The following is a 24,286-nucleotide window of genomic DNA, read 5'->3' as shown; positions in this document are numbered from 1 at the left end:
ACTCATGTACACCCGTGGCTGATTCATGTCAATGTGTGGCAAAACCAATATAGTAAAGCAAAATAAAGTAAAAATTAAAATAAAAAATAAAAAGAAAGAAACAGTGGAGGATGGAACATAAAAAAAAGAAAGAAAAGGCAGGGGAATAACAGCCTTTTCAGATAACTGTGGACTTCTTTGATATTACACTGAAACTCAACAAGTTGTAGTTTCTTAAAGCTTAATTGGAATGTTGAATCTTAAAATGGATCAATAAACTTTCATACTCTTTACAGTCAAATCTTTTGGTCTATCTTGGATATTAATGGATCTTTTATCCACACGTCTTTGTAACAACACGTATCAGTCATTTTAAAAATACAAATTCACTGAGTTACAAAGATTCTCCATATTTTGACATATTTCATTATATAACATCAAAAAATTCATTAATATCATATCTTCTTACTTGGAAAGTTTTTATGGATTACAAAGAGGAGCAAGTAAACGTCTGAGGGAAGGGAAATTTTCAGTATCTTGATAATGATAATGGTTTCACAGGTGCATACATATGTTAAAAACTCATCAACTTACACACTTTCAGTTCAGTTCAGTTCAGTCGCTCAGTCATGTCTGATTCTCATGAACTGCAGCACGCCAGGCCTCCCTGTTCATCACCAACTCCCGGAGTTCACTCAGACTCATGTCCATCAAGTCCATGATGCCATCCAGCCATCTCATCCTGGGTCGTCCCCTTCTCCTCCTGCCCCCAATCCCTCCCAGCATCAGAGTCTTCCAATGAGTCAACTCTTTGCAGGAGGTGGCCAAAGTACTGGAGTTTCAGCTTTAGCATCATTCCTTCCAAAGAAATCCCAGGGCTGATCTTCTTCAGAATGGACTGGTTGGATCTCCTTGCAGTCCAAGGGACTCTCAAGAGTCTTCTCCAACACCACAGTTCAAAAGCATCAATTCTTTGGCGCTCAGCCTTCTTCACAGTCCAACTCTCACATCCATACATGACCACTGGAAAAACCATAGCCTTGACTAGATGGACCTTAGTCGGCAAAGTAATGTCTCTGCTTTTGAATATGCTATCTAGGTTGGTCATAACTTTTCTTCCAAGGAGTAAGCGTCTTTTAATTTCATGGCTACAGTCACCATCTGCAGTGATTTTGGAGCCCCCCAAAATAAAGTCTGACACTGTTTCCACTGTTTCCCCATCTATTTCCCATGAAGTGATGGGACCAGATGCCATGATCTTCGTTCCCTGAATGTTGAGCTTTAAGCCAACTTTTTCACTCTCCTCTTTTACTTTCATCAAGAGGCTTTTTAGTTTCTCTTCTCTTTCTGCCATAAAGGTGGTGTCATCTGCATATCTGAGGTTATTGATATTTATCCCAGCAATCTTGATTCCAGCTTGTTTCTTCCAGCCCAGCATTTCTCATGATTTACTCTGCATAGAAGTTAAATAAGCAGGGTGACAATATACAGCCTTGATGTACTCCTTTTCCTATTTGGAACCAGTCTGTTGTTCCATGTCCAGTTCTAACTGTTGCTTCCTGACCTGCATACAGATTTCTCAAGAGGCAGGTCAGGTGGTCTGGTATTCCAATCTCTTTCAGAATTTTCCACAGTTTATTGTGATCCACACAGTCAAAGGCTTTGGCATAGTCAATAAAGCAGAAATAGGTATTTTTCTGGAACTCTCTTGCTTTTTCCATTATCCAGTGGATGTTGGTAATTTGATCTCTGGTTCCTCTGCCTTTTCTAAAACCAGCTTGAACATCAGGACTTTAAACAGGTACAAATTTTGAGTATAAGTTATGTCTCAAAAAAGTAAAAACAAAGTTTGATAGATAAAAACAACCTGGGAAAACTGAGTTCCTTATTCTACTCTGTTCTCTTTCTGTATAAAATTTTCCATTTAAAAAAGTGGGGAAGTTTAGGAATCTGTCTACTCACAGTAATAGACCAGTTTTCTTAAATTCTTACTATTGTCTGAAAGCTTGAGTTTTATTATTAGTGGTAAACGATGTCAGTTTTCTTTGATGTGACAGGTTTATTTCTTTTCAAGAAAATTGCTGCCAAATACCTAAATGTGGAAACAAAAAATGTCTTAAAGGGTCCTTTTTTGAGAAAAAAAATGGTGTTCCATGAAGGGAAGTGGCTACCTTAGCTTGCAGCTTAAACAATCACACTGTGCTTTTCCTTGAGTCAACCTCCGACTTCAATATATGGAGGCACTTTATGAGCACCTCTCAGTTTTGTTACATAAATATTAAAAGGATACATTCTCAAAGGTGGAGATTAAATACAATTAATAATTATTACTACTCAGCAAGAACATTCTTAGGTTAAATTGGCTTTTTATTTTGCAACTGCTTTGATTCACACTGGTCACCCATAGTTTTACCCACCAATGAATGATATTGCATCATCAGTGTAAATCTTAATCCCAAAAGGAAAGGCAAATAATATCTTAGTATTATTATAAAAGTAGTTTTGCCCTCACACAGACCCTAAAAGTACCTCAGGGCCTGCCAGGGATCCATGGATCAATCTTTGTGAACTAAAGTGAACTAAAGTCATTTTAAAAGAGTTTAAAGCTCAACAAAAGTATAACCTTACAAATTATTAGACTATTAAATCACTCAGAAGATAAGCACAATGAAATACATTTTTACTAATAAAAATAAATGATCTGATGAGAAAAAAGACAGATATTTAAACAAATATATTTTGCCAATATCCCCACCTACTAAGTAGACCTTTAAGTGGGTATATGACATTTTAGCAATATAAACACTTTCAAATTAAACATTTTAGAAATTTATTACTTATCACTTAAATGACAAAGGCTCAGATTTAAGGATTCTAGAAAGCTCAAAGATTGGTGTCCTAGCTATGCCTCTTACCCAAGGAAGAAAAACTGCTGACCCATCAATCAGTGGGTCAATTACAGTGACAACATTACCTTCCATAGAGAAGATCCCTACACTTACATACCAAACTGGGCAAGATCCAGAGCTTTTGAAGCTCTGCCTTGGCCGCAAATGGTAAATGAGCACTTAAGATTGGGACACCAAAGTCAAATCTGAGGGTCTCCTTGGACATAACCCCCAAACATCCTTTTTGTTTGGCTGAACCACCATCTACATAGGACCAATGGGAATCACTGGATGGACCATGACAAGCCTTTAAAGACTGACAAGATTGGCCTGAGTTGTCTAGGTCTTTTAACAGTGATTCTCAAAAAGCAGGGACATCTGGATAGAATAAATTCATTGACTCAGCTCACGCAGAATTCCCCCTAGTGTTTCGGCCCATAAAATCTGAGTCTGGTGTCTTGCTAGTCTGACCGGTTTAACACTGGGTACATCCTGCTGACTCAGCTGTGCTGACTCTGACCTACTGACCATGACTCTTCTCGTCCAGCGCCACACCTGCATGGGCCTGCTTGCTTCTACTTCAGCCAAGCCCCCCAGTGCCTCTTCTGCAGTCTGGAACTATTTGAACGTCTTAGCTTTAAGATCCAATCTTGTGTCCTTATGTTGAGTATTAAACTCCACCCTCTTTTTATCCCACATCTATCTACTTAGTCTCCTTTATCACCTATTCACTGACTCAGTATATTCAACTGTGCCCATCTCCTTTCCCAGCTCCCTCACCAGTTCCTCAAACACATAAACCTTCCTCAGCTAACTAGACTATAAACTCCTATCATTAATATTACTATTATCCTACCACTTAATATTATCACTATTATCACCTCTGCTCTGCCCTGCCTCCTAATGCACTGCTTCTCTCCCCTGTAAACTGTACCTATTGTTCCTGGACAGTGTCCTTTCTGTACTATCCATCTCATCCTATTTATCCAAGCCCTGAAACTCCCCATCCCCAGCTCTCCTATAAGCTAAAGTTATATGCTTCTTCCACTGTGTCCTATCAAAACCCATCATTGTTATGGATGAAGCTCTATTCACCTTCTCCTCTTCCCTCTCCATTTTTCAGATGTAGTCTTAGCTCCCCAGTGACACTGTATACTCTTAAGGACTATGTCTTACACTTCTCTGTATCTCGTGAGACCCAAGAGGAGTACACACATCGTACATACTCTATAACATTTATTAAATTAATGATGAGTAATTATTATTAAACAGCTGGGGTTCTCAGAAAATCATATTTGTACCTCTGCTTGCCGAAGTTATATAGAAGTACACAGGCCTGAAAAAAAAAAAAAAAAAAAAACCTTCCAGACCTTTCCAAATTCTCCACTGCCTCCTATGAGAAATATCTGACAGCTGAAAGTAAACTAGTCTTTGCAAACACTAAATTGCTCATCAATCTTCCAAAGAGTGTCATTTAGTCAATTACTTTCCCAAAGGAAATATAAATGGAACAGAGCTGCCAGGGAAAAATTAATACACCCAACTCCAGTAAGTAGCTCACAGAGAAGAGCTTTCACCACCCTAGGACATCTGAGCTATATTTCATTCCTGGATTCACCAGGAAGGACTGGTTTTACACTTTTAAAAAAAAATTGCATTTTAAATGATTAATGAATGCAGTTAGGTTTGCAAGAAGTTACTGCCCAATATTAAGTAAGCATATTATCAACCAAATTTTTGAATTTGGTTGAATTAAAAAGTAGTACTTTTTCCTTGCATCTGAATGTATGACTATTGCCTCCATAACCTACCAAACTTCCCCCCAAGACTCCACATAAAGATGCACAATATCAGAAGTTGGAGAGGAAAATGCTCAGCATGGAAACGTAAAGCAGGCCCAGGGAACAGCAGCAGCTGCCAGGAGATCCAAACTCAGATGCTGTCAGGAACCACAGAGGTAGTGGGACTGAGCTAAGCAAATCGTAAAAGAAGAACAAGGGTGAGGGGGTGACAAAAGGCAGCTGCTTTCAAAGTATACCTACTACCCACCCAGGAAATCACTGCATTCAAGATTGTGAAAGAGGTGTGGCCATATTTTTTGATTGTTCAAAGGCACCAGAAACCCAGATTTTTTTAAAGTAAAATTATCCCTAAATTGGCAGCAATTATAAAAACAAACAAACAAAAGCCCTGTGTTAGTCCAGTATTAATACAACATGTTGTAGTTGTTTAGTCACTAAGTCGTGTCCAACTCTTTTTGCAACCCCATGGACTGTAGCCTGCCAGGCTCCTCTGCCCGTGGGATTTCCCAGGCAAGAATACTGGAGTGGGATGCCATTTCCTTTCCAGGGGATCTTCCCCACCCAGAGATCAAACCTGCATCTCCTGCATTAGCAGGCAGATTCTTTACAACTGAGCCACCAGGGAAGCCCAAGACAACATGAAGGGTTGCTAAGTGGTGATCTTTGGAACACACAGTAAGGCTGCTGCTCCTGCTGCTGCTGAGTCACTTCAGTCGTGTCTGACTCTGTGTGACCCCACGGCCCGCCAGGCTCCCCCGTCCCTGGGATTCTCCAGGCAAGAACACTGGAGTGGGTTGCCATTTCCTTCTCCAATGCATGAAAGTGAAAAGTGAAAGTGAAGTCGCTCAGTCGTATCCAACTCCTTGCGACCCCATGGACTGCAGCCTACCAGGCTCCTCCATCCATGGGATTTTCTAGGCAAGAGTACTGGAGTGGGGTGCCATCGCCTTCTCCAACAGTAAGGTTGGTGGGATGCAAAAAAATATTCTAAAAAAAACTTCCTAAAACAAAAGCTCTATTTCATACCCACTTTTAATAACTGAATTTCTTTCTTTTCTTTTTAAATTTCTTTCTTAATCTGAGTGTCTGAGTACTTAATTAATGATCACACCAGATAGATGAAAAGCTCAAATGTAAAAATAACCAAAAGAACAGAGGAAAATATAAATGAAAATGTATCAAATTTTTAGTTTGGAGATGACTCTAGTCACAATAATTAAAGAAATCACAGAATTTTTGTATCTATAATTTTATAAAACTAAAAAACATCTAATATGAAAAATTTCTTGTGACCAAAACTGAATGCAAAATAAAACCTGGAAAATATCTGAAGCCAATACAGCAAAAGGCTAATAATCTTTACTCTTAAAAAAAAATCCTCACAAACTATTAAGAGACACAAAAAGAATGAAATCCAACTCCTGATGGACAAAAATAGCTTGCTGCTGCCAGTTCCTAATACAAAGCAATTTACCCTGTGGGACCAGGGCTGAGACATCTGCAAAACCACAACATGGGGTTATCAGTGGGAAACACACATAGTTAAATGAGTTCTCAAAAAAAACTTTAAAAGCACCAGAGGAAATCAAGTGCCACAGAAGATCCAACAAATAGAAGAATTCATACCCAAGGAACTGGATCTTCAAATATGATAAGAATTTTCAAAATTAATTATATTGAAATCATCAAAGAGATAAATGAAGGAAAACATCCATAAGAAGAGCCGAGCAGGAAAATATGATAAAAGTCAACTGCAAATCTTGGAAATGAAGCATATAGTCATTCGTATTTTTAAAATATCCTAAACAATATAACTGAGACAGCTGAAAAGAAGATCAGTTATTTGAAATCCAGTATTATCCAAGAATGCACCATTAACAAATTAAGATAGGAAATATGCAAATCTAAAAATTCTCTCCCCCCCAAAATTCACATATGTATCTATATATACAGTTTTATGAATAACTTCAGGAGGTTCCCAGAGTTCCTGAAACCCAAATTCTACTCTAGAATTCTGAACACATTTTACGATCATATGAAATCTGTCCCATTCTCTGTATACAACACAAGACTGGTTTCAAGGTTCAGGAAACAGACATTATATTTGAATTAGGATCAAATTAAAGAGCAACCATACCAAATGTGAGCCAAATAAATCTGAACAAAAGGGTGGAAGATCTAAAAAACACCTTTCTCCAAAGAAAGCACCCATATGGCTAAAAGGCCCATGAAAAGCTGCTCAACATCACTAATTATTTGACCAAAACTACAAATAAGATATCACCTTACACTGGTCAGGAGGCCTTCCCTGGTGGCTCAGACGGCAAAGAATCCATCTGTGATAAGGGAGACCGGGGTTTGATCCCTGGGTTGGGAAGATCCCCTGAAGGAGGGCATGGCAACACATCTAAAGCGTCTGCCTACAACGTGGGAGACTCGGGTTCAAATCCTGCGTCGGGAAGATCTCTTGGAAAAGGAAATGGTAACCCACTCCAGTATTCTTGCCTGAAGAATTCCATGGACAGAGGAGTCTGGTGGGTTACAGTCCATGGGGTTACAAAGAGTCAGAAAAGACTGAGAGCCTTTCACCTTCACACTGATAAGAATGGTCATCATCAAAAACCTATTATACAAACAATAAATGCTGGAGAGGTAAAAAAAAAAGAGAACCCTCCTACACTGATGGTGGGAATGTAAACTGGCACACCCACTATGAAGAACGGTATGGAGACTCGTTAAAAAACGGAAAATAGAGCTACCATAAGATCCTGCAATCCCATGCCTGGACATATATCAGGAGAAAACCATGATTCAAAAAGATACATGCTCTCCAGTGTTCACAACAGCACTATTTACAACAGCCAAGACACAGAAGCAACCCAAATGTCCATCAACAGAGGAATAGATAAAGAAGATGTGGAACACAGATACAGTGGATTATCACTAAGCCACAAAAAAGAGAAGGAAATAATGCCACTTGCAGGAACATGGATGGACCCAGAAACTGTCAAACTGAATGAAGCAAGTCAGACAGAGAAAGACAAATATCATATGACAGATATCATTTATATGTGGAATCTAAAAAAAAGGGTAGAATTGTACAAATGAACTTATCTACAAAACAGAAATAGAGTTACAATGGTTACCAGAGGGTAAGGGAGGGCGAGGGATAAACTGGGAGATTGAGATGACATATACACACTACCATATATAAAATATGTAACTAATAAGGAGCCATTGTATAGCACAGGGACTCTACTCAGTACTCTGCAATGGCTTAAATGGGCAAAGAATCTGAAAGAGTGGCTATATATATTCTCCAGGCAAGAATACTGGAGTGGGTTGCCATTTCCTTCTCCAGGGGATCTTCCCAACCCAGGGATCGAACCCAGGTCTCCCGCATTGCACGCAGACGCTTTAACCTCTGAGCCACCAGGGAAGCCGGAGATATATAGATATATATGTATAACTGATTCACTTCACTGTACACCTGAAACTAACACAACATTGTAAATCAACTATACTCCAATAAAAAAAATTTAAGATAATAAAAAAAAGAATCTGAACAAGAAATGAAACTCACAAAGAAAGAGTTCTGAATCCTGCCCAATATTTTCTGCTGTAAAACTCGGGTAAGATCAAGAAAATCAGTAATTATCCACAGCAAATATAAGACTCTAGTGTGTATTAAAATTAGTCAATGATTATAAAATAATTATCATTTTCAATGTCGACATTAATGTTCAGAATGGTAGGAGAATATAGATTATGTGTAACAGGCAAAAATTTTTTAAAAATAATCTTAATGATCCATATGGGTGCAATTTGAAAGAAGCTAAATTACCCTGAATTAGAAAAGGATGAGAGATAAAGAGCCTGAGAGAAAAAGTCGAGCGAAATTGCCTAGGATAAGGGGAGTTTTAGAAACCAAGCTGGAAAAGAGCAGTAAAAGAAAATTCAGTGAGTGGAGCATAGTAATTTGGGGTGAGCTGAACAGAGCTGTGTAATGGCAATACTGGAGATCCATGCTGTGAGCTGCATAATGCAGGCCCACAATACCTTCAGTAAAATCTGCATATTGCTCTTTTTAAAAAAGACAGGAGTGGGAGAGGCGATGAAGCACTGAGTTCTCCTTCAAGGTTGGTCTAAAGTAATTACAGGGAAGATATGGAAAGCTAGCCAAAATCTGTATTATGCAGGAAGGATTTATTTTATTTTATTTTTTTTTCAGGAAGGATTTAAAGTTGCTTTTTACAGTGAACCTAAAGAGAAATGTTTGGTCCGCATCAAAACTTTGATGGAAGCCAGCTCTCTTACAGAGGTTCTGAAAACAAAAAAGTCTTCCTTAAAACGCATTTGATATGTTTCAGAAGACGGAATTCGAATGACATACTGGATATCTTCTGTTTAAGAGGGCTAAGATCTTTGGAAGGTAAAGTGGCTTCTCTGATGAGAATTTAGAAATAAAACTGTCTTCTTGAACATTTTTAAAATACTTTCTGTATAAAGATTCTTTCAGGATGTATATTTCCATAGGTTTTCTTCAAGCTGACCTTGATGGTGGCAAGAAAGTACCTTGGTTGAAGATCCTTGAGATATTTAGATACATGTTTTTATCTTCTCTATTTTCACGTCACTTAAAAAGTATACAAGTTCAGAATTTTATAAGAAGATTGCCCAGCTTGAAATAGTAAATTTCAGTCACAACAGATCAGGTTCCTTTGAAAGACAGCCACATTGCAAACGAGAAATACCCATGTTCTAGTTTTTCACATTCTTCCTTTGGTGTACATGCTCTGTACTTGGAAACATAACTGTGTATGAATCTGTCTCATCACAAGCCATCTCCCTCATAAGATGACAGAGCATTTATGCATGAATCTTGGTCTCCCCTCAAAACATATTTTTCTTAAGGAAGAAATTGAAAGACAAGTTTTCAATCTCTGCAGGCCACCTATGCTTTTCTTCTCAGAGTGAAACTTTCTGGCCTGGCACAGTCTGTTCCTAATTAAAAGCAGCCAAAGATGAAAATACCTGGCATAGAAGGCTGTGATCATATAGGCCTCCACTGATGAAAATGCTTTCTTCATATTCACAAAATAAAATTACACTGAAATGAATTTTGAATCAACATTTCAAGACTTCATGATGATTATATTTTAAAGCACAGAAGTATAAAAACTATAGGTACTGAAATCTTGACTGATAAATATAAATACTAAATATGTTCCATAAAATTTTTAATGTATTATTGTCAAAACATAATGTTTAGGAAAATATGTCACTGAGAAAAACATACAACATAAACATTTGCCAAAACAAAATGATGCTGAAAAAATCAAAACCAAAGATAATAATTTTTAAATGCCACTCACCAATCACAATTGAAGACTCACAGTGATAATAGCCATTACTTTGCTTTTTCTTCAGCATGGAGCAAAGATCTATACGATGAACCACTTCTTCTCCAAATCTATGGCCGATAAATTTTTCATACAATTTGGGGTCTATTTTTTTCACTCCCTTGAAATGACAAGACAAAAATCACATCAATCAATCATTTCATTTAGGCAACCAATTCATATCTTTATCACTTTCTTAGAACCTGATAGTACATTTTGATATACAGTCCTGCCTGCTGGCATCTGAAAATGGATACCACAAAATTGCTGTAAAGTTGTTTTTAAAGTCTCTCTGCCTGGAATGAGTTGTATTTTTTTTTTAAAAATTGAAGAGTGTTGAGCAAAAATAATAAGGTATATCAAGTTGAAATTTGAGATATCCAGCAAAGAGAAATCATCTCCAAAGACAACGGAGAAATGGGAGAATTTTTCAGTGACATGGAACCTAACATTTTATAGTGTGTAGAACGTAACATTTGCATCCATTTTAATAAATGGATGTAATTTTTAAACTCCTTATGTAAGAATCATCTGAAAGACAATTAAAGGCTATTCAAATTGGAGTCAATAGGTCTTTCAAGTTTTTCTCCACCTGCCCCTCCTGATTCTGTGTGCTTTCATAGCAGAAATAGGGCTTGTTGCCGAAAAATTAGTAACTTGGTAGTTCCCCCAAACATGGGAAAGAATGTCTCCCTCTCCCCTTACTACACATGGTCCTATACCTGCCTCACAGTCCCAAAACACAGGCACTTTACAGGGCAAACATAGTCCCAAAACACAGTCACTTTACAGGGTAAGTTTACTAGCTGGCCATGTGCAAACTTTTCCTTTAAATGTATATATATACATTTACATTGCCCTGGAAATACCTGTCATTTCTAAAACTCAGAAAATATAAAGAATATAGAAAAAAAAAAGAAAATGAAAAATCATTTATGACCCTGTTATTTATATATTAATAAAATACATTAACCCTGTGATATATATATTCTTCAAGTCTTTCTCTATGCATGTATGTTATTTTCAAATTATACTTATATAAATCTTACTAAAGTATAATTAGAATATGTACTTTCCCTTTTTATTCACAAAAATCACAAAAAAATTTTAAATGCAGATAGAAAAAAAAATTAAAACACACCAAACTACTACTAAAATTTTATGTATTTTATTTTTCCTATGCATGAGTTGTACCATGAGTATTATCTGATAATCAGCTTTTTTCAGTTAATATGTCATATTGATAAGTAATAAATAAATGTGAAAAATACTTTTATATTTTCATAGTATTCCATTATATGGAGATATAATTTATTCACTCAATTCTTTATTGTTGAACATGTTGGGGAGTTAAGATCCTACATGCCTCAGCAAAAAAAATATATATATATATATACACACACACATATATACAAAACATGTTTTTGTTGAGCTATGTGTTTCAACTGAGCTCCTGATCTTTCCTAACCACTTCACTCAGACTTCCCCACCTCAGTTAACAGCAACCATGTTCGACTTGGTCAGGCTGAAAACCTTGGGGTCACCCTTGATTCTCCTCTTTCCCTTAGCCCTACTTCCAATCATATCGTGTTGGCTCTACCTTCAAAACACACCCAGTTCTCACCACTCCCCTGCCACCTCTGTCCAAGCACTTCTGTTTCTTTCACCTCGATTATCCCAAGAGCTTCCTAACTGTTTTCCCACTGTTTTCTCTTTAGAAGTCAAACTGATCCTATGAAAACATACACCAAGATCATATCATCCTCTGCTCAAAATCCTCCAAAAGGTCTCCATTTTTCTCAGAGGAGCCAAACTGCCCCAACCAGCCTGCAGGGTCCTGGTCTGCTATCCCTGGACCTCATGGGCCTCGTGTCCACCACTCTCGCCTTCATCCCTCAGCAGCCTCCCCAACCTCCTCATTCTTCTGTGAACAAGCCAGGCAGAACCTACCTCACAGTCCCTGTGCTGCCTGTCCCCTCCTCCTGAAATGCTCCTCCCCTAGATATCTTCACCGTTCATCCTCATCTCCTTTAATTCTCTGCTCAAATATTACTTTCTTAATAGGGCTTCACTTATTACCTTTTTATATAAAAAGATGCCTAAGAATTGATGCTTTGGAATTGTGGTGAGAGAGAAGATTCTGGAGACCCCCTTGGATAGCAAGGAGATCAAACCAGTCAATCTTAAGAGAAATCAACCCTGAATGCTCAATGAAGGACTAATGCTGTAGCTGAAGTTCCAATACTTTGGCCACCCAATACAAACAGATGATTCATTGGAAAAGACCCTGATGCTGGGAAGGACTGAAGGCAAAAGGAGAAGAGGGCAGCAGAGGATGACGATGGTTGGATAGTATCACTGATTCAATGGACATGAACTTGCGCAAACTCCAGGAGATAATGAGGGACAGGGAGGCCTAGTGGGCTGCAGTCCATAGGGTTGTAAAGAGTCAGATACAACCAGCAACTGAACAATAGTAGGGCTTCACTTAACCATGCCATCCCTCCTCCCCAAGCAGTCCTCCCAAATCCTCTCTCTCTTTCTCCCCCTATACATACTTATGTTTCTCCATAGCACTTACCATCTTCTAACATATTATGTAGTTCATGTTTATGTCACTGTCTGTCTTTAGCTCTCTTTCTCCATTAGAGTAGGAGCTCCACACAAGGATTTTTGTCTGACTTTTTTTTTTTTTTGTCTGACTTTTATTCTCTGAAATATCCTCAGTCTCTTATAGCTTATGGGCTTCCCTTATAGCTTAGTCGGTAAAGATTCTGCCTGCAATGCAGGAGACCCGGGTTCAATTCCTGGGTTGGGAAGATCCCCTGGAGAATGAAATAGCAACCCACTCCAGTATACTTGCCTGGAGAATCCCATGGATAGAGGAGCCTGGCAGGCTACACAGTCCATGGGGTTGCAAGAGTCAGACATGACTTAGCGACTAAACTACCACCACTATCCTCAGTCCCTAGAACAGTGCTTGACATGAAGCAGGGCTTAATAAATAACTGTCACAAGTGCAAAGGAGGATAAAGTTTCAAGAAGAGGATAGCTGACAACATCAAATGCTGTTCATTCATAGTTCAACAAGAAAGAAAATGAATGGATTTCTTTTGATTTGGTGAGCAGAAGTCCATGAGGGACAGCAGAGCCTAATGCTGAGGGTCAGTTAGTGCATGAGTGCAAGTCCCTGCTTGGCTACTTCTCAGCCATGTGGCTTCATTTCAGTTTCCTTATCCGTAAAATGAGGCTAACAATAATACCTACCTCTAGGTGCTCATATGCACTAAATGAATCAATATATAAAAGTGCTTAAAACAGTGAAATATGGTAAATGTTGTATCATATACCTATATGATATATATGATATATAGATATATAGCTATAGATAGATATATAGATATATCATATATCTATATATGACATATAATATATCTATAATATATTATAGATAATTATTAGTAAGACTATACCCCTCGTCCAAGGTAAGGAGCAGCAGCTGTACGTTGCTGGAGCAGCCGTGAAGAGATACCCCACACCAAGGTAAGAGAAACCCAAGTAAGATGGTAAGTGTTGCAAGAGGGCATCAGAGGGCAGATACACTGAAACCATACTCACAGAAAACTAGTCAATCTTATCACACTAGGACCACAGCCTTGTCTAACTCAGTGAAACCAAGTCATGCCTACGGGGCAACCCAAGATGGGCGGGTCATGGTGGAGAGGCCTGACAGAATGTGGTCCACTGGAGAAGGGAATGGCAAGCCATTTCAGTATTCTTGCCTTGAGAACCCCATGAACAGTATGAAAAGGCAAAATGATAGTATACTGAAAGAGGAACTCCCCAGGTCAGTAGATGCCCAATATGCTACTGGAGATCAGTGGAGAAATAACTCCAGAAATAAATCTAGAAAGAATGAAGGGATGGAGCCAAAGCAAAAACAATACCCAGCTGTGGATGTGACTGGTGATAGAAGCAAGATCCAATGCTGTAAAGAGCAATATTGCATAGGAACCTGGAACGTCAGGTCCATGAATCAAGGCAAATTGGAAGTGGTCAAACAAGAGATGGCAAGAGTGAACGTTGACATTCTAGGAATCAGCGAACTAAAATGGACTGGAATGGGTGAATTTAACTCAGATGACTATTACATCTACTACTGCGGGCAGGAATCCCTCAGAAGAAATGGAGTAGCCATCATGGGCAACAAAAGAGTCCGAAATGCAGTACTTGGATGCAATCTCAAAAACGACGGAACAATCTCTGTTCGTCTCCAAGGCAAACCATTCAATATCACAGTTATCCAAGTCTATGCCCCAACCAGTAATGCTGAAGAAGCTGAAGTTGAACGGTTCTATGAAGACCTACAAGACCTTTTAGAACTAACACCCAAAAAAGATGTCCTTTTCATTCTAGGGGACTGGAATGCAAAAGTAGGAAGTCAAGAAACACCTGGAGTAACAGGCAAATTTGGCCTTGGAATGTGGAATGAAGCAGGGCAAAGACTAAGAGAGTTTTGCCAAGAAAATGCACTGGTCATAGCAAACACCCTCTTCCAACAACACAAGAGAAGACTCTACACATGGACATCACCAGATGGTCAACACCGAAATCAGACTGATTATATTCTTTGCAGCCAAAGATAGAGAAGCTCTATACAGTCAACAAAAACAAGACTGGGGGCTGACTGTGGCTCAGATCATGAATTCCTTATTACCAAATTCAGACTTAAATTGAAGAAAGTAGGGAAAACTGCTAGGCCATTCAGGTATGACCTAAATCAAATCCCTTAGAATTATACAGTGGAAGTGAGAAATAGATTTAAGGGCCTAGATCTGATAGATAGAGTGCCTGATGAACTATGGAATGAGGTTCGTGACATTGTACAGGAGACAGGGATCAAGACCATCCCCATGGAAAAGAAATGAAAAAAAGCAAAATGGCTGTCTGGGGAGGCCTTACAAATAGCTGTGAAAAGAAGAGAGGTGAAAAGCAAAGGAGAAAAGGAAAGATAAAAGCATCTGAATGCAGAGTTCCAAAGAATAGCAAGAAGAGATAAGAAAGCCTTCTTCAGCGATCAATGCAAAGAAATAGAGGAAAACAAAAAAATAGGAAAGACTAGAGATCTTGTCAAGAAAATTAGAGATACCAAGGGAACATTTCATGCAAAGATGGGCTCGATAAAGGACAGAAATGGTATGGACCTAACAGAAGCAGAAGATATTAAGAAGAGGTGGCAAGAATACACAGAAGAACTGTACAAAAAAGATCTTCATGACCCAGATAATCATGATGATGTGATCACTAATCTAGAGCCAGACATCTTGGAATGTGAAGTCAAGTGGGCCTTAGAAAGCATCACTACGAACAAAGCTAGTGGAGGTGACGGAATTCCAGTGGAGCTGTTTCAAATCCTGAAAGATGATGCTGTGAAAGTGCTTCACTCAGTATGCCAGCAAATTTGGAAAACTCAGCAGTGGCCACAGGACTGGAAAAGGTCAGTTTTCATTCCAATTCCAAAGAAAGGCAATGCCAAAGAATGCTCAAACTACCGCACAGTTGCACTCACCTCACATGCTAGTAAAGTAATGCTCAAAATTCTCCAAGCCAGACTTCAGCAATTCGTGAACCATGAACTCCCTGATGTTCAAGCTGGTTTTAGAAAAGGCAGAGGAACCAGAGATCAAATTGCTTCGCTGGATCATGGAAAAAGCAAGAGAGTTCCAGAAAAACATCTATTTCTGCTTTATTGACTATGTCAAAGCCTTTGACTGTGTGGATCACAATAAACTGTGGAAAATTCTGAAAGAGATGGGAATACCAGACCACCTGACCTGCCTCTTGAGAAATCTCTACGCAGGTCAGGAAGCAACAGTTAGAACTGGACATGGAACAACAGACTGGTTCCAAATAGGAAAAGGAGTACGTCAAGGCTGTATATTGTCACCCTGCTTGTTTAACTTCTATGCAGAGTACATCATGAGAAACGCTGGACTGGAAGAAACACAAGCTGGCATCAAAATTGCCGGGAGAAATATCAATCACCTCAGATATGCAGATGACACCACCCTTATGGCAGAAAGTGAAGAGGAACTAAAAAGCCTCTTGATGAAAGTGAAAGAGGAGAGTGAAAAAGTTGGCTTAAAGCTCAACATTCAGAAAACGAAGATCATGGCATCTGGTCCCATCACTCCATGGAAAATAGATGGGGAAACATTAGAAACATTATCAGACTTTATTTTTTTGGGCTCCAAATCACTGCAGATGGTGACTGCAGCCATGAAATTAAAAGATGTTTACTCCTTGGAAGAAAAGTTATGACCAACCTAGATAGTATATTCAAAAGCAGAGACATTACTTTGCTGACTAAGGTCCGTCTAGTCGAGGCTATGGTTTTTCCTGTGGTCATGTATGGATGTGAGATTTGGACTGTGAAGAAGGCTGAGCACCAAAGAATTGATGCTTTTGAACTGTGGTGTTGGAGAAGACTCTTGAGAGTCCCTTGGACTGCAAGGAGATCCAACCAGTCCATTCTGAAGGAGATCAACTCTGGGATTTCTTTGGAAGGAATGATGCTAAAGCTGAAACTCCAGTACTTTGGCCACCTCATGCGAAGAGTTGACTCATTGGAAAAGACTCTGATGCTGGGAGGGATTGGGGGCAGGAGGAGAAGGGGACGACCGAGGATGAGATGGCTGGATGGCATCATGGACTCGATGGACGTGAGTCTGAGTGAACTCCGGGAGTTGGTGATGGACAGGGAGGCCTGGTGTGCTGCGATTCATGGGGTCGCAAAGAGTCGGACATGACTGAGCGACTGAACTGAACTGAACTGAACTGAACTGAAAATCATAGGTAAGATCTCAGGGGGGAAAAGTTCTGAGTAAACAGAAACTGACCATCTTATTTCTCTTTCAAATGCTTTTTCATTTGTGTGTGTTTGTTGTGTGGGGATGGGATGGGGAAACGGTGTCATTCATTCCCTTTGAACAAACAAAAGATTAGTGATAACTTAGCAGAAAAATTAAGACCTTCAGTTTTCAAGATACCATTGCCAGCATTGTATGGCCACTATAATCTCCATTTCAGTTTTGTAAGATGTCACTGTTTTTTTTTAAAAATAAGGAATAAAGGAAACATAAAAGCTACTCTAATCTGTTAGGCTAATTAATTTAATTTTAGCAAAAAGTAAGTACCAACTGTTTTGCAAGAATTCTCCACAGATGACTTCCAACATGAATCTTAAGAAGCTATTTTTTACTGGAGAGTGAAATGAACTTAGTGCTTTAACCCATAACTTACAGAGAGAGCTGTGGTTCAAAGAGGCAGGAGACCTTAGGAGGCACTAAAAGTTATATGCTCTGATCAGAAAACATCTTCAATAATAAAAGTATCCAGAACAGCTTTGTCTGTTTTATAATATTAGCATGGTCCTTATTCTCCAGGGAATTTTTGTTTGACAATATATTTTGCAGGACTTTTTTAAGGCTCTTTTGTCCCTTGGAAATATATTTCTTTTCTAGTAAAATCTATGTGAATTAGTCTGACTATCCAACGGCAGCAGGTGGTATTTCTCCTTCATAATAAGGAAAGGACTTCCATTCAAAGAAAATAAACAAGTACATCAAAATTGGGTATCTATAGAGTAAGACTAAGCAGCCTCTAATTTTCCAAATGGATCCAGAGGGTTCTCAAACTAGTACCAGAGACATCAGACTGCAAAGCTACATTTTAAAGCTAAAAAGGATGGTTTTCAGGTTTTAGACCACAAATTAGTCTTTGCTTCCCTTCTTCATAGCCCAGACCCTTTCCAAGGTACCTCATCATTTTAAAGAAAAGATGGAAGTCATGTTGTTGTTGTTAAGTCTTTAAGTCATGTTAGACTCTTTGTGACCCCATGGACTGTAGCCCACCAAGATCCTCTGTCCATGGGACTTCCCAGGCAAGAATACTGGAGTGGGTTGCCATTTCCTTCTTCAGGGGATCTTGCCCACCCAGAGATCGAACTCAGGTCTCCTGCATTACAGGCGGATTCTTTACCATCTGAGCCACGAGGGAAGCCCATAACATATTAGGAAAGCACAAAGAAAAGCCTCAAAAATGGTTAGAGGCAGGAAAATCTGACTTGTAAAGGCTGAGAGAGTTGGGATTCTTTCAAACAACATGTAGGGTATCGTCAACAAAACCATGCTAAGGGTGTTGCCTCCTGGAGTGCTGAATACGCCTGGTGACTGTCTAGTACTATGCTTGAAAATTATTTTTGCCTTGGACCTAACAGGAACAGGGTGTATTTTTAAGGCTTTGTATTGATAACTGTAACCAATATAACTGACTTATCAATTATACATCATAACACTGAAGGAGAAAATAGGAATTTAAAGACAGAATGTCACACTTTGAAACAATAAATTAGTGGCAAGAAACATCAAACAAAATTTTTTCAAGACTATCTTAATTAATCGTCAGAAATGACTGAAGTTTTACTTCCCTTTGGCCTAGTTTCAGGTAGGGTTTAGGGAGAATTATCAGTGCTGTTCACAGCCACATGATAATTTCTGATACAGTGGACCATGAAACCCTGAGAAACTTCATTCTCGATTGCTACTTGGCACCCAAACAGCCAATACAGGAAAAATGCCATTGAGAGTGTAAGTATTTTTACAATCATCTGATGGGTGCTTCTGATAATTCATGGGTATTAATTACTCAGAAAGCATTCATCATATCATTTAAATGTTAAATGATGTGCAAAATTTAATATGCACCAAAGAGGATTCAGTCTTACACTCCTATGCATCCATCTCTATGGAAGTAAACAGCCACAAAATAAGAAAATTCATATTAGTTAACAATCTGAATGTGAAAATCATTCAGCTAAGGTTCTGAAAGATAAAATACTTATTATTCAAATTTAGTTTCTACAACAAAGTTATTGTGATCAGAAAAACAATAGGATGCCAGTCTTAAGGTTAATTTTTTTGTAATAAAAGATAATTTCATATTGTTACTGGTTATCTTATTATAATAATTACAACTCCCATGATGGAAAAATGAGCAGGCTGCGTATCAGACCAAAAAAAAAAAGTGTTTTTTTGAGGTTAAGTTTGATATTCCTGGAGCTCCGTTATTTTCCAATAGTTTATTTCTGTTATCCAGCAGCTCTGAAAGAAATGCATGTTTTCTGTAATAATGGCATGAAATCAAAATTCAAGATGCAAATTAAGACCCAATCCAAACTGGCCTGTCATTTTAGGCATCAGCTGATAAAAGAATGATAATCTTTTATGTTAATTTTCATAAGTGATAAGAAGTTAGAGGCAGGAAATGACACCAGTTAGAATGATGTGATACCAGTGATACCAGTTAGAAAACTAAATTTTTTAAGTGGATTTTCAGTGACTTTCTATTTCCCAGAGAGCCCACACATTTTCTTTTTTTAAATATTTATTCATTTCTCTATTTATTTTGCTGTGCCAAATTTTAGTTGCAGCATGCAGGATCTAGTTCCCTGGCCAGGAATTGAACCTGTGCCCGCTGCATTGGAAACATGGAGTCTCAGCCACTGTACCATCAGGGAAAGCCCTTAAAATTATTCCTAATGATCACTATTCCTAGTGAAAAGTTACATATTGGTGATTCAAAGATATAAAAAGAATCTCTATCCACAAGGGGCTTCCCTGGAGCAAATCTTACTTTACAAATCTTTTTTTTTTTTTTTTAATTTATTTTTTATTTTACTTTACAATTCTGTATTGGTTTTGCCATACACTGACATGAATCCACCATGGGTGTACATGCGTTTCCAAACATGAACCCCCCTCCCACCCCCCTCCCCACAACATCTCTCTGGGTCATCCCCGCATACCAGCCCCAAGCGTGCCATGACTCTGTCTCTTGGCAAAACTACATTTTTTCACTTATTTGTACTGTTTTGCTTCCATCTTTCCCCGGATACAGACACTTGATGACCTCCTCGTCGGCTACAGTCTTTCCCTCAGCCCCTCTCAGTGGGGAAAATGGAGACCCCTCCCATTCAGGCTCAGTCCATCTAAGCCTGTTCATGACAGGGACGAAAAGACATGAGGAGTCTCCACCACACTGCCAGTGTGTTCTCAAATAGCATGGCGGTTTCAGATCCAGTGCCTAGCATCCCTGGCTGAGAACTGCCTTGCAGCTTTCCCATCTCCTCCTCCTGCTGCTCTCAGCCAGCCTGTCAGCCTGGGCTGTGCCTGGACCCTCTGTCTAGCAATGCCTATTTCCTACATGGGTGGGGCCCTAACACTCTGCCTCAGGCATGTCAGTAACTTCAGAGATGAAAAAGTTAACGAGTGATGGGAAATAGAAAAAACAGTTCTACTTTGCTCATTGTTCTGTACCAATCTGAAAAAAAAAACAAACGATGCTTTCTACCATCAGTTTAACAATACTAGAAAATAATTCCATAGTATTTACTATGTACCGGCACTACTCTAAGAACTTATTAGCTTATTTAATAACTGCAATAACCCTCTGAGACTAGTACCATTATTATCCCCTGATAAGGAAATTGATTCACAGAGAAATCAGGTCACTTACTGATGGACACACAGCTAGTAAGAGGGAGAGCTTGGATTCAGATTCCGGGTAAGTGGAGAACACAAATAAATTGAAAAAGAACAGAATGATAATATTCAAGCTCTTTCATTATTTACAAGATTAAAATTCTAAGCATACTAACCATTCTTAAGATATAATCATATATACTATCATTGCTAAAACCAATGTGAAAATTGCTTTGAGAATTTCTAGCATCTAAAACACCTACATTTAATATGCTGCATTAGTATTAATAAAGAAATAATTATATATCCATAGTAAATGAATTTTATAAAGGGAGATGGCAAAGAGTTCATAATGTTACTTACACACAGTAAAAATTATCCAAAGTATCCAGACTGTGAGAAGAATTCTTCTACTGCTAACATGCAAATAATCAACTAAAACACTGGCAGAGATTATCTGCATTTTTTAAACCAGCTGTTTATTTGAGCATCCAGTATTTCTCAGTTCTTCTTTTTAAGTTACTTAATGCTGGAGCATCTATGCATCTCACCATGAGGCTTTGCAGAAAGGTCATCCCCTTAATCCCTCTATTTATATACTTGCATTTAGCACTACTGCTTTGTTTAATCTTGAGGCTTTAGAGAAAGAAAAAGTAGGAACTCTTTACCCCAGCATTATATCTAACATTTACAATATTGCACCTTTCAGCAAGTAATAAGTAGAAACAAAGCTGCTAGAGCTGTTTTGAATCTACTGTTGACACCTCCTTCTTGCTGTCCTAACACTGAGAAGAGATGGATGATCCTTGGGGGTATCAAGTGGCAAGGAAAGCTGTCACAGAGAAGAGGTGATAGACAACTCCCAGTAAAACAAGCCACTTCACAAAAAGTACCAAGAGAATATGCTGCATTGCTTTGTGGTATTGTTTTTATGAGTTGCTGGAATCAAAAAGATCAGAGGCAGAAACACAAATTTGGTTGCAGTTAGCCTATGTATACTGACTATGAATGACATGCTAACCAGAAAAGAACACGTTGAGGGCACCCAGGGAAGTTCTCAAAGTCACAGACTCAATGCAAAAGCACAGGGATGTTACAATACCTTTATTTACAACACACACTGCTCCCATCTAGGCTCATTCTTTGTCTACTTAGCAAACCTCAATTCCTCCTCAAGATTTCTCAAGTAGAGCATAAGAAATCATATGCTGTTTGGCCATATAACTGTTTCTGATATTTGTGTGTGGCTTTTCTCATTTCTCATATGGAAAACTCAGCAGTGGCCACAGGACTGGAAAAGGTCAGTTTTCATTCCAATGCCAAAGAATGTTCAAACTACCACACAACTGCACTCATCTCACACACTAGCAAAGTAATGCTCAAAGTTCTCCAAGCCAGGCTTCAACACTACATGAATCATGAACTTCCAGACGGTCAAGCTAGATTTAGAAAAGGCAGAGATCAAATTGCCAACATCTGCTGGATCATCAAAAAGCACGGGCGTTCCAGAAAAACATTTACTTCTGCTTTATTGACTATGTCAAAGTTTTGACTGTGTGGATCACAACAAACTGTGGAAAATTCTTTAAGAGATGGGAATACCAGACCACCTTACCTGCCTCCTGAGAAATCTGTATGCAGGTCAAGAAGCAACAGTTAGAACTGGACATGGAACAACAGATGGTTCCAAATAGGGAAAGGAGTATGTCAAGGCTGTATATTGTCACCTTGCTTATTTAACTTATATGCAGAGTACATCATGAGAAATGCTGGGCTGGAAGAAGAAGCACAAGCTGGAATCAAGATTGCTGGGATAAATATCAATAACCTCAGATATGCAGATGACACCACCCTTATGGCAGAAAGTAAAGAAGAACTAAAGAGCCTCTTGATGAAAGTGAAAGAGGAGAGTGAAAAAGTTGGCTTAAACCTCAACATTCAGAAACCTAATATCAGGCCATCTGGCCCCATCACTACATGGCAAATAGATGGGGAAACAATGAAAACAGTGACAGATTTTATTTTAGGGGGGCTCCAAAATCAATGCAGATGGTGACTGCAGCCATGAAATTAAAACATGCCTGCTCCTTGGAAGAAAAGCTATGACCAGCCTACACAGCATATTAAAAAGCAGAGACATTACTTTGCCAACAAAGGTCCATCTAGTGAAAGCTATGGTTTTTCCAGTAGTCATGTATGGATGTGAGAGTTGGACTATAAAAAAGCTGAGTGCTGAAGAACTGATGCTTTTGAACTATGGTGTTGGAGAAGACTCTTGAGAGTCCCTTGGACTGCAAGGAGATCCAACCAGTCCATCCTAAAGGAGATCAGTCCTGAATGTTCATTGGAAGGACTGATGCTGAAGCTGAAACTCAAATACTTTGGCCACCTGATAGGAAGAACTGACTCATTGGAAAAGACCCTGATGCTGGGAAAGATCAAAAGCAGGAGGAGAAGGGGATGATAGAGGATGAGATGGTTGGATGGCTTCACTGACTCTACGGACATGAGTTTGAGTAAGCTCTGGGAGTTGGTGTTGGACAGGGAAGCCAGACATGCTGCAGTCCATGGGGTTGCAGAGTCAGGCATGACAGTGACTGAACTGAACTTTTTCATTTCAATTAAGCAGAGACCCATAACTAAGGCATCTAGGAATGCTCCCTAGACAGCCCAATCTCAGCTGGAACCTCAACTCCCCTTGATCAAGGTCCAGCTGTGTTCTTGGCTCAGTGCAGCCTAGGGTTACTCAAGTGTAAACAAGTTATATCCTACTCCTCCTAATCACATCTGTTTTCCTAATATTTTGCTCTTTGGAGCAAATAATAACATGTTCTCCTGAATTCACCAATGTAACCATTTATTTCTATAAACTAAAGATAAAACATAAAATATCCCGTCACCAAATTTCTCCCCAAATACAAACTATAAACTTATGACTCAATTTAAGGTGTTTTTGTTCTTCATTGCAATAGCTTTCCATTTAATCGACAATTCTCTAAACATTAAGCAAGTAAATATCAGCAAGTCACTGGTGCAAGAAATTCTCAGGATCTTAACAACAAAAGATGACAGTGAAGCTGTTCTGCAAAAGCTCATTCAGAAATAAGTTCATGAAAAATCCTAATGAATAATTTTAACTTGTCCTGTAACACTGGCCTATATACTGCAGCATACTTACATTGTGGTGGGATGTGTTCTGCTTTTATAGCCTAGAGATCAGAAGTATGGAATCATTCATATAAATTGATTGGATTATCCACAGACAGAATTTTAGACCAAACTATAGCCTCAGATACAACCTAAATGAGAACTGAAAACCTAGACTATGTAGCAGGGATTACATATACACTGGCAAAATCTTTTACATGCATCCATAGACATCAATGATGCTCAGTAAGATTGAAGGCGGGAGAAGGGGACAACAGAGGATGAGATAGTTGGATGGCATCACAAACTCAATGGACATGAGTTTTGGTAAACTCCTGGAATTTGTGATGGACAGGGAGGCCTGGCATGCTGCAGTCCATGGGGTCACAGAGTCAGACACGACTGAGTGACTGAACTGAACTGAACTGAACTGATAAACATCACTTGGCTTAAAACTCAACATTCAGAAAACTAAGATCATGGCATCTGGTCCCATCCCTTCATGGCAAATAGATGGGGAAACAATG

At 38.8% G+C, this 24,286-nt stretch overlaps 1 protein-coding gene across 2 annotated transcripts in view; it reads right to left on the bottom strand.

The window, feature by feature from the left end:
- Positions 1–24,286, bottom strand: part of AKAP7 (A-kinase anchoring protein 7) — a 130,457-nt gene that overhangs the window by 47,303 nt on the left and 58,868 nt on the right. For both annotated transcript variants that reach the window (XM_040239223.1, XM_040239222.1), the window contains exon 7: positions 10,045–10,192. In XM_040239223.1, coding sequence (XP_040095157.1) covers positions 10,045–10,192 — 148 coding nt within the window. The remainder of the gene's footprint in view (positions 1–10,044; positions 10,193–24,286) is intronic.

This window comes from Oryx dammah, unplaced genomic scaffold (assembly GCF_014754425.2).
Source record: "Oryx dammah isolate SB20612 unplaced genomic scaffold, SCBI_Odam_1.1 HiC_scaffold_4, whole genome shotgun sequence".
Lineage (NCBI taxonomy): Eukaryota > Metazoa > Chordata > Mammalia > Artiodactyla > Bovidae > Oryx > Oryx dammah.
This window is presented reverse-complemented; position numbering and strand designations above follow the sequence as displayed.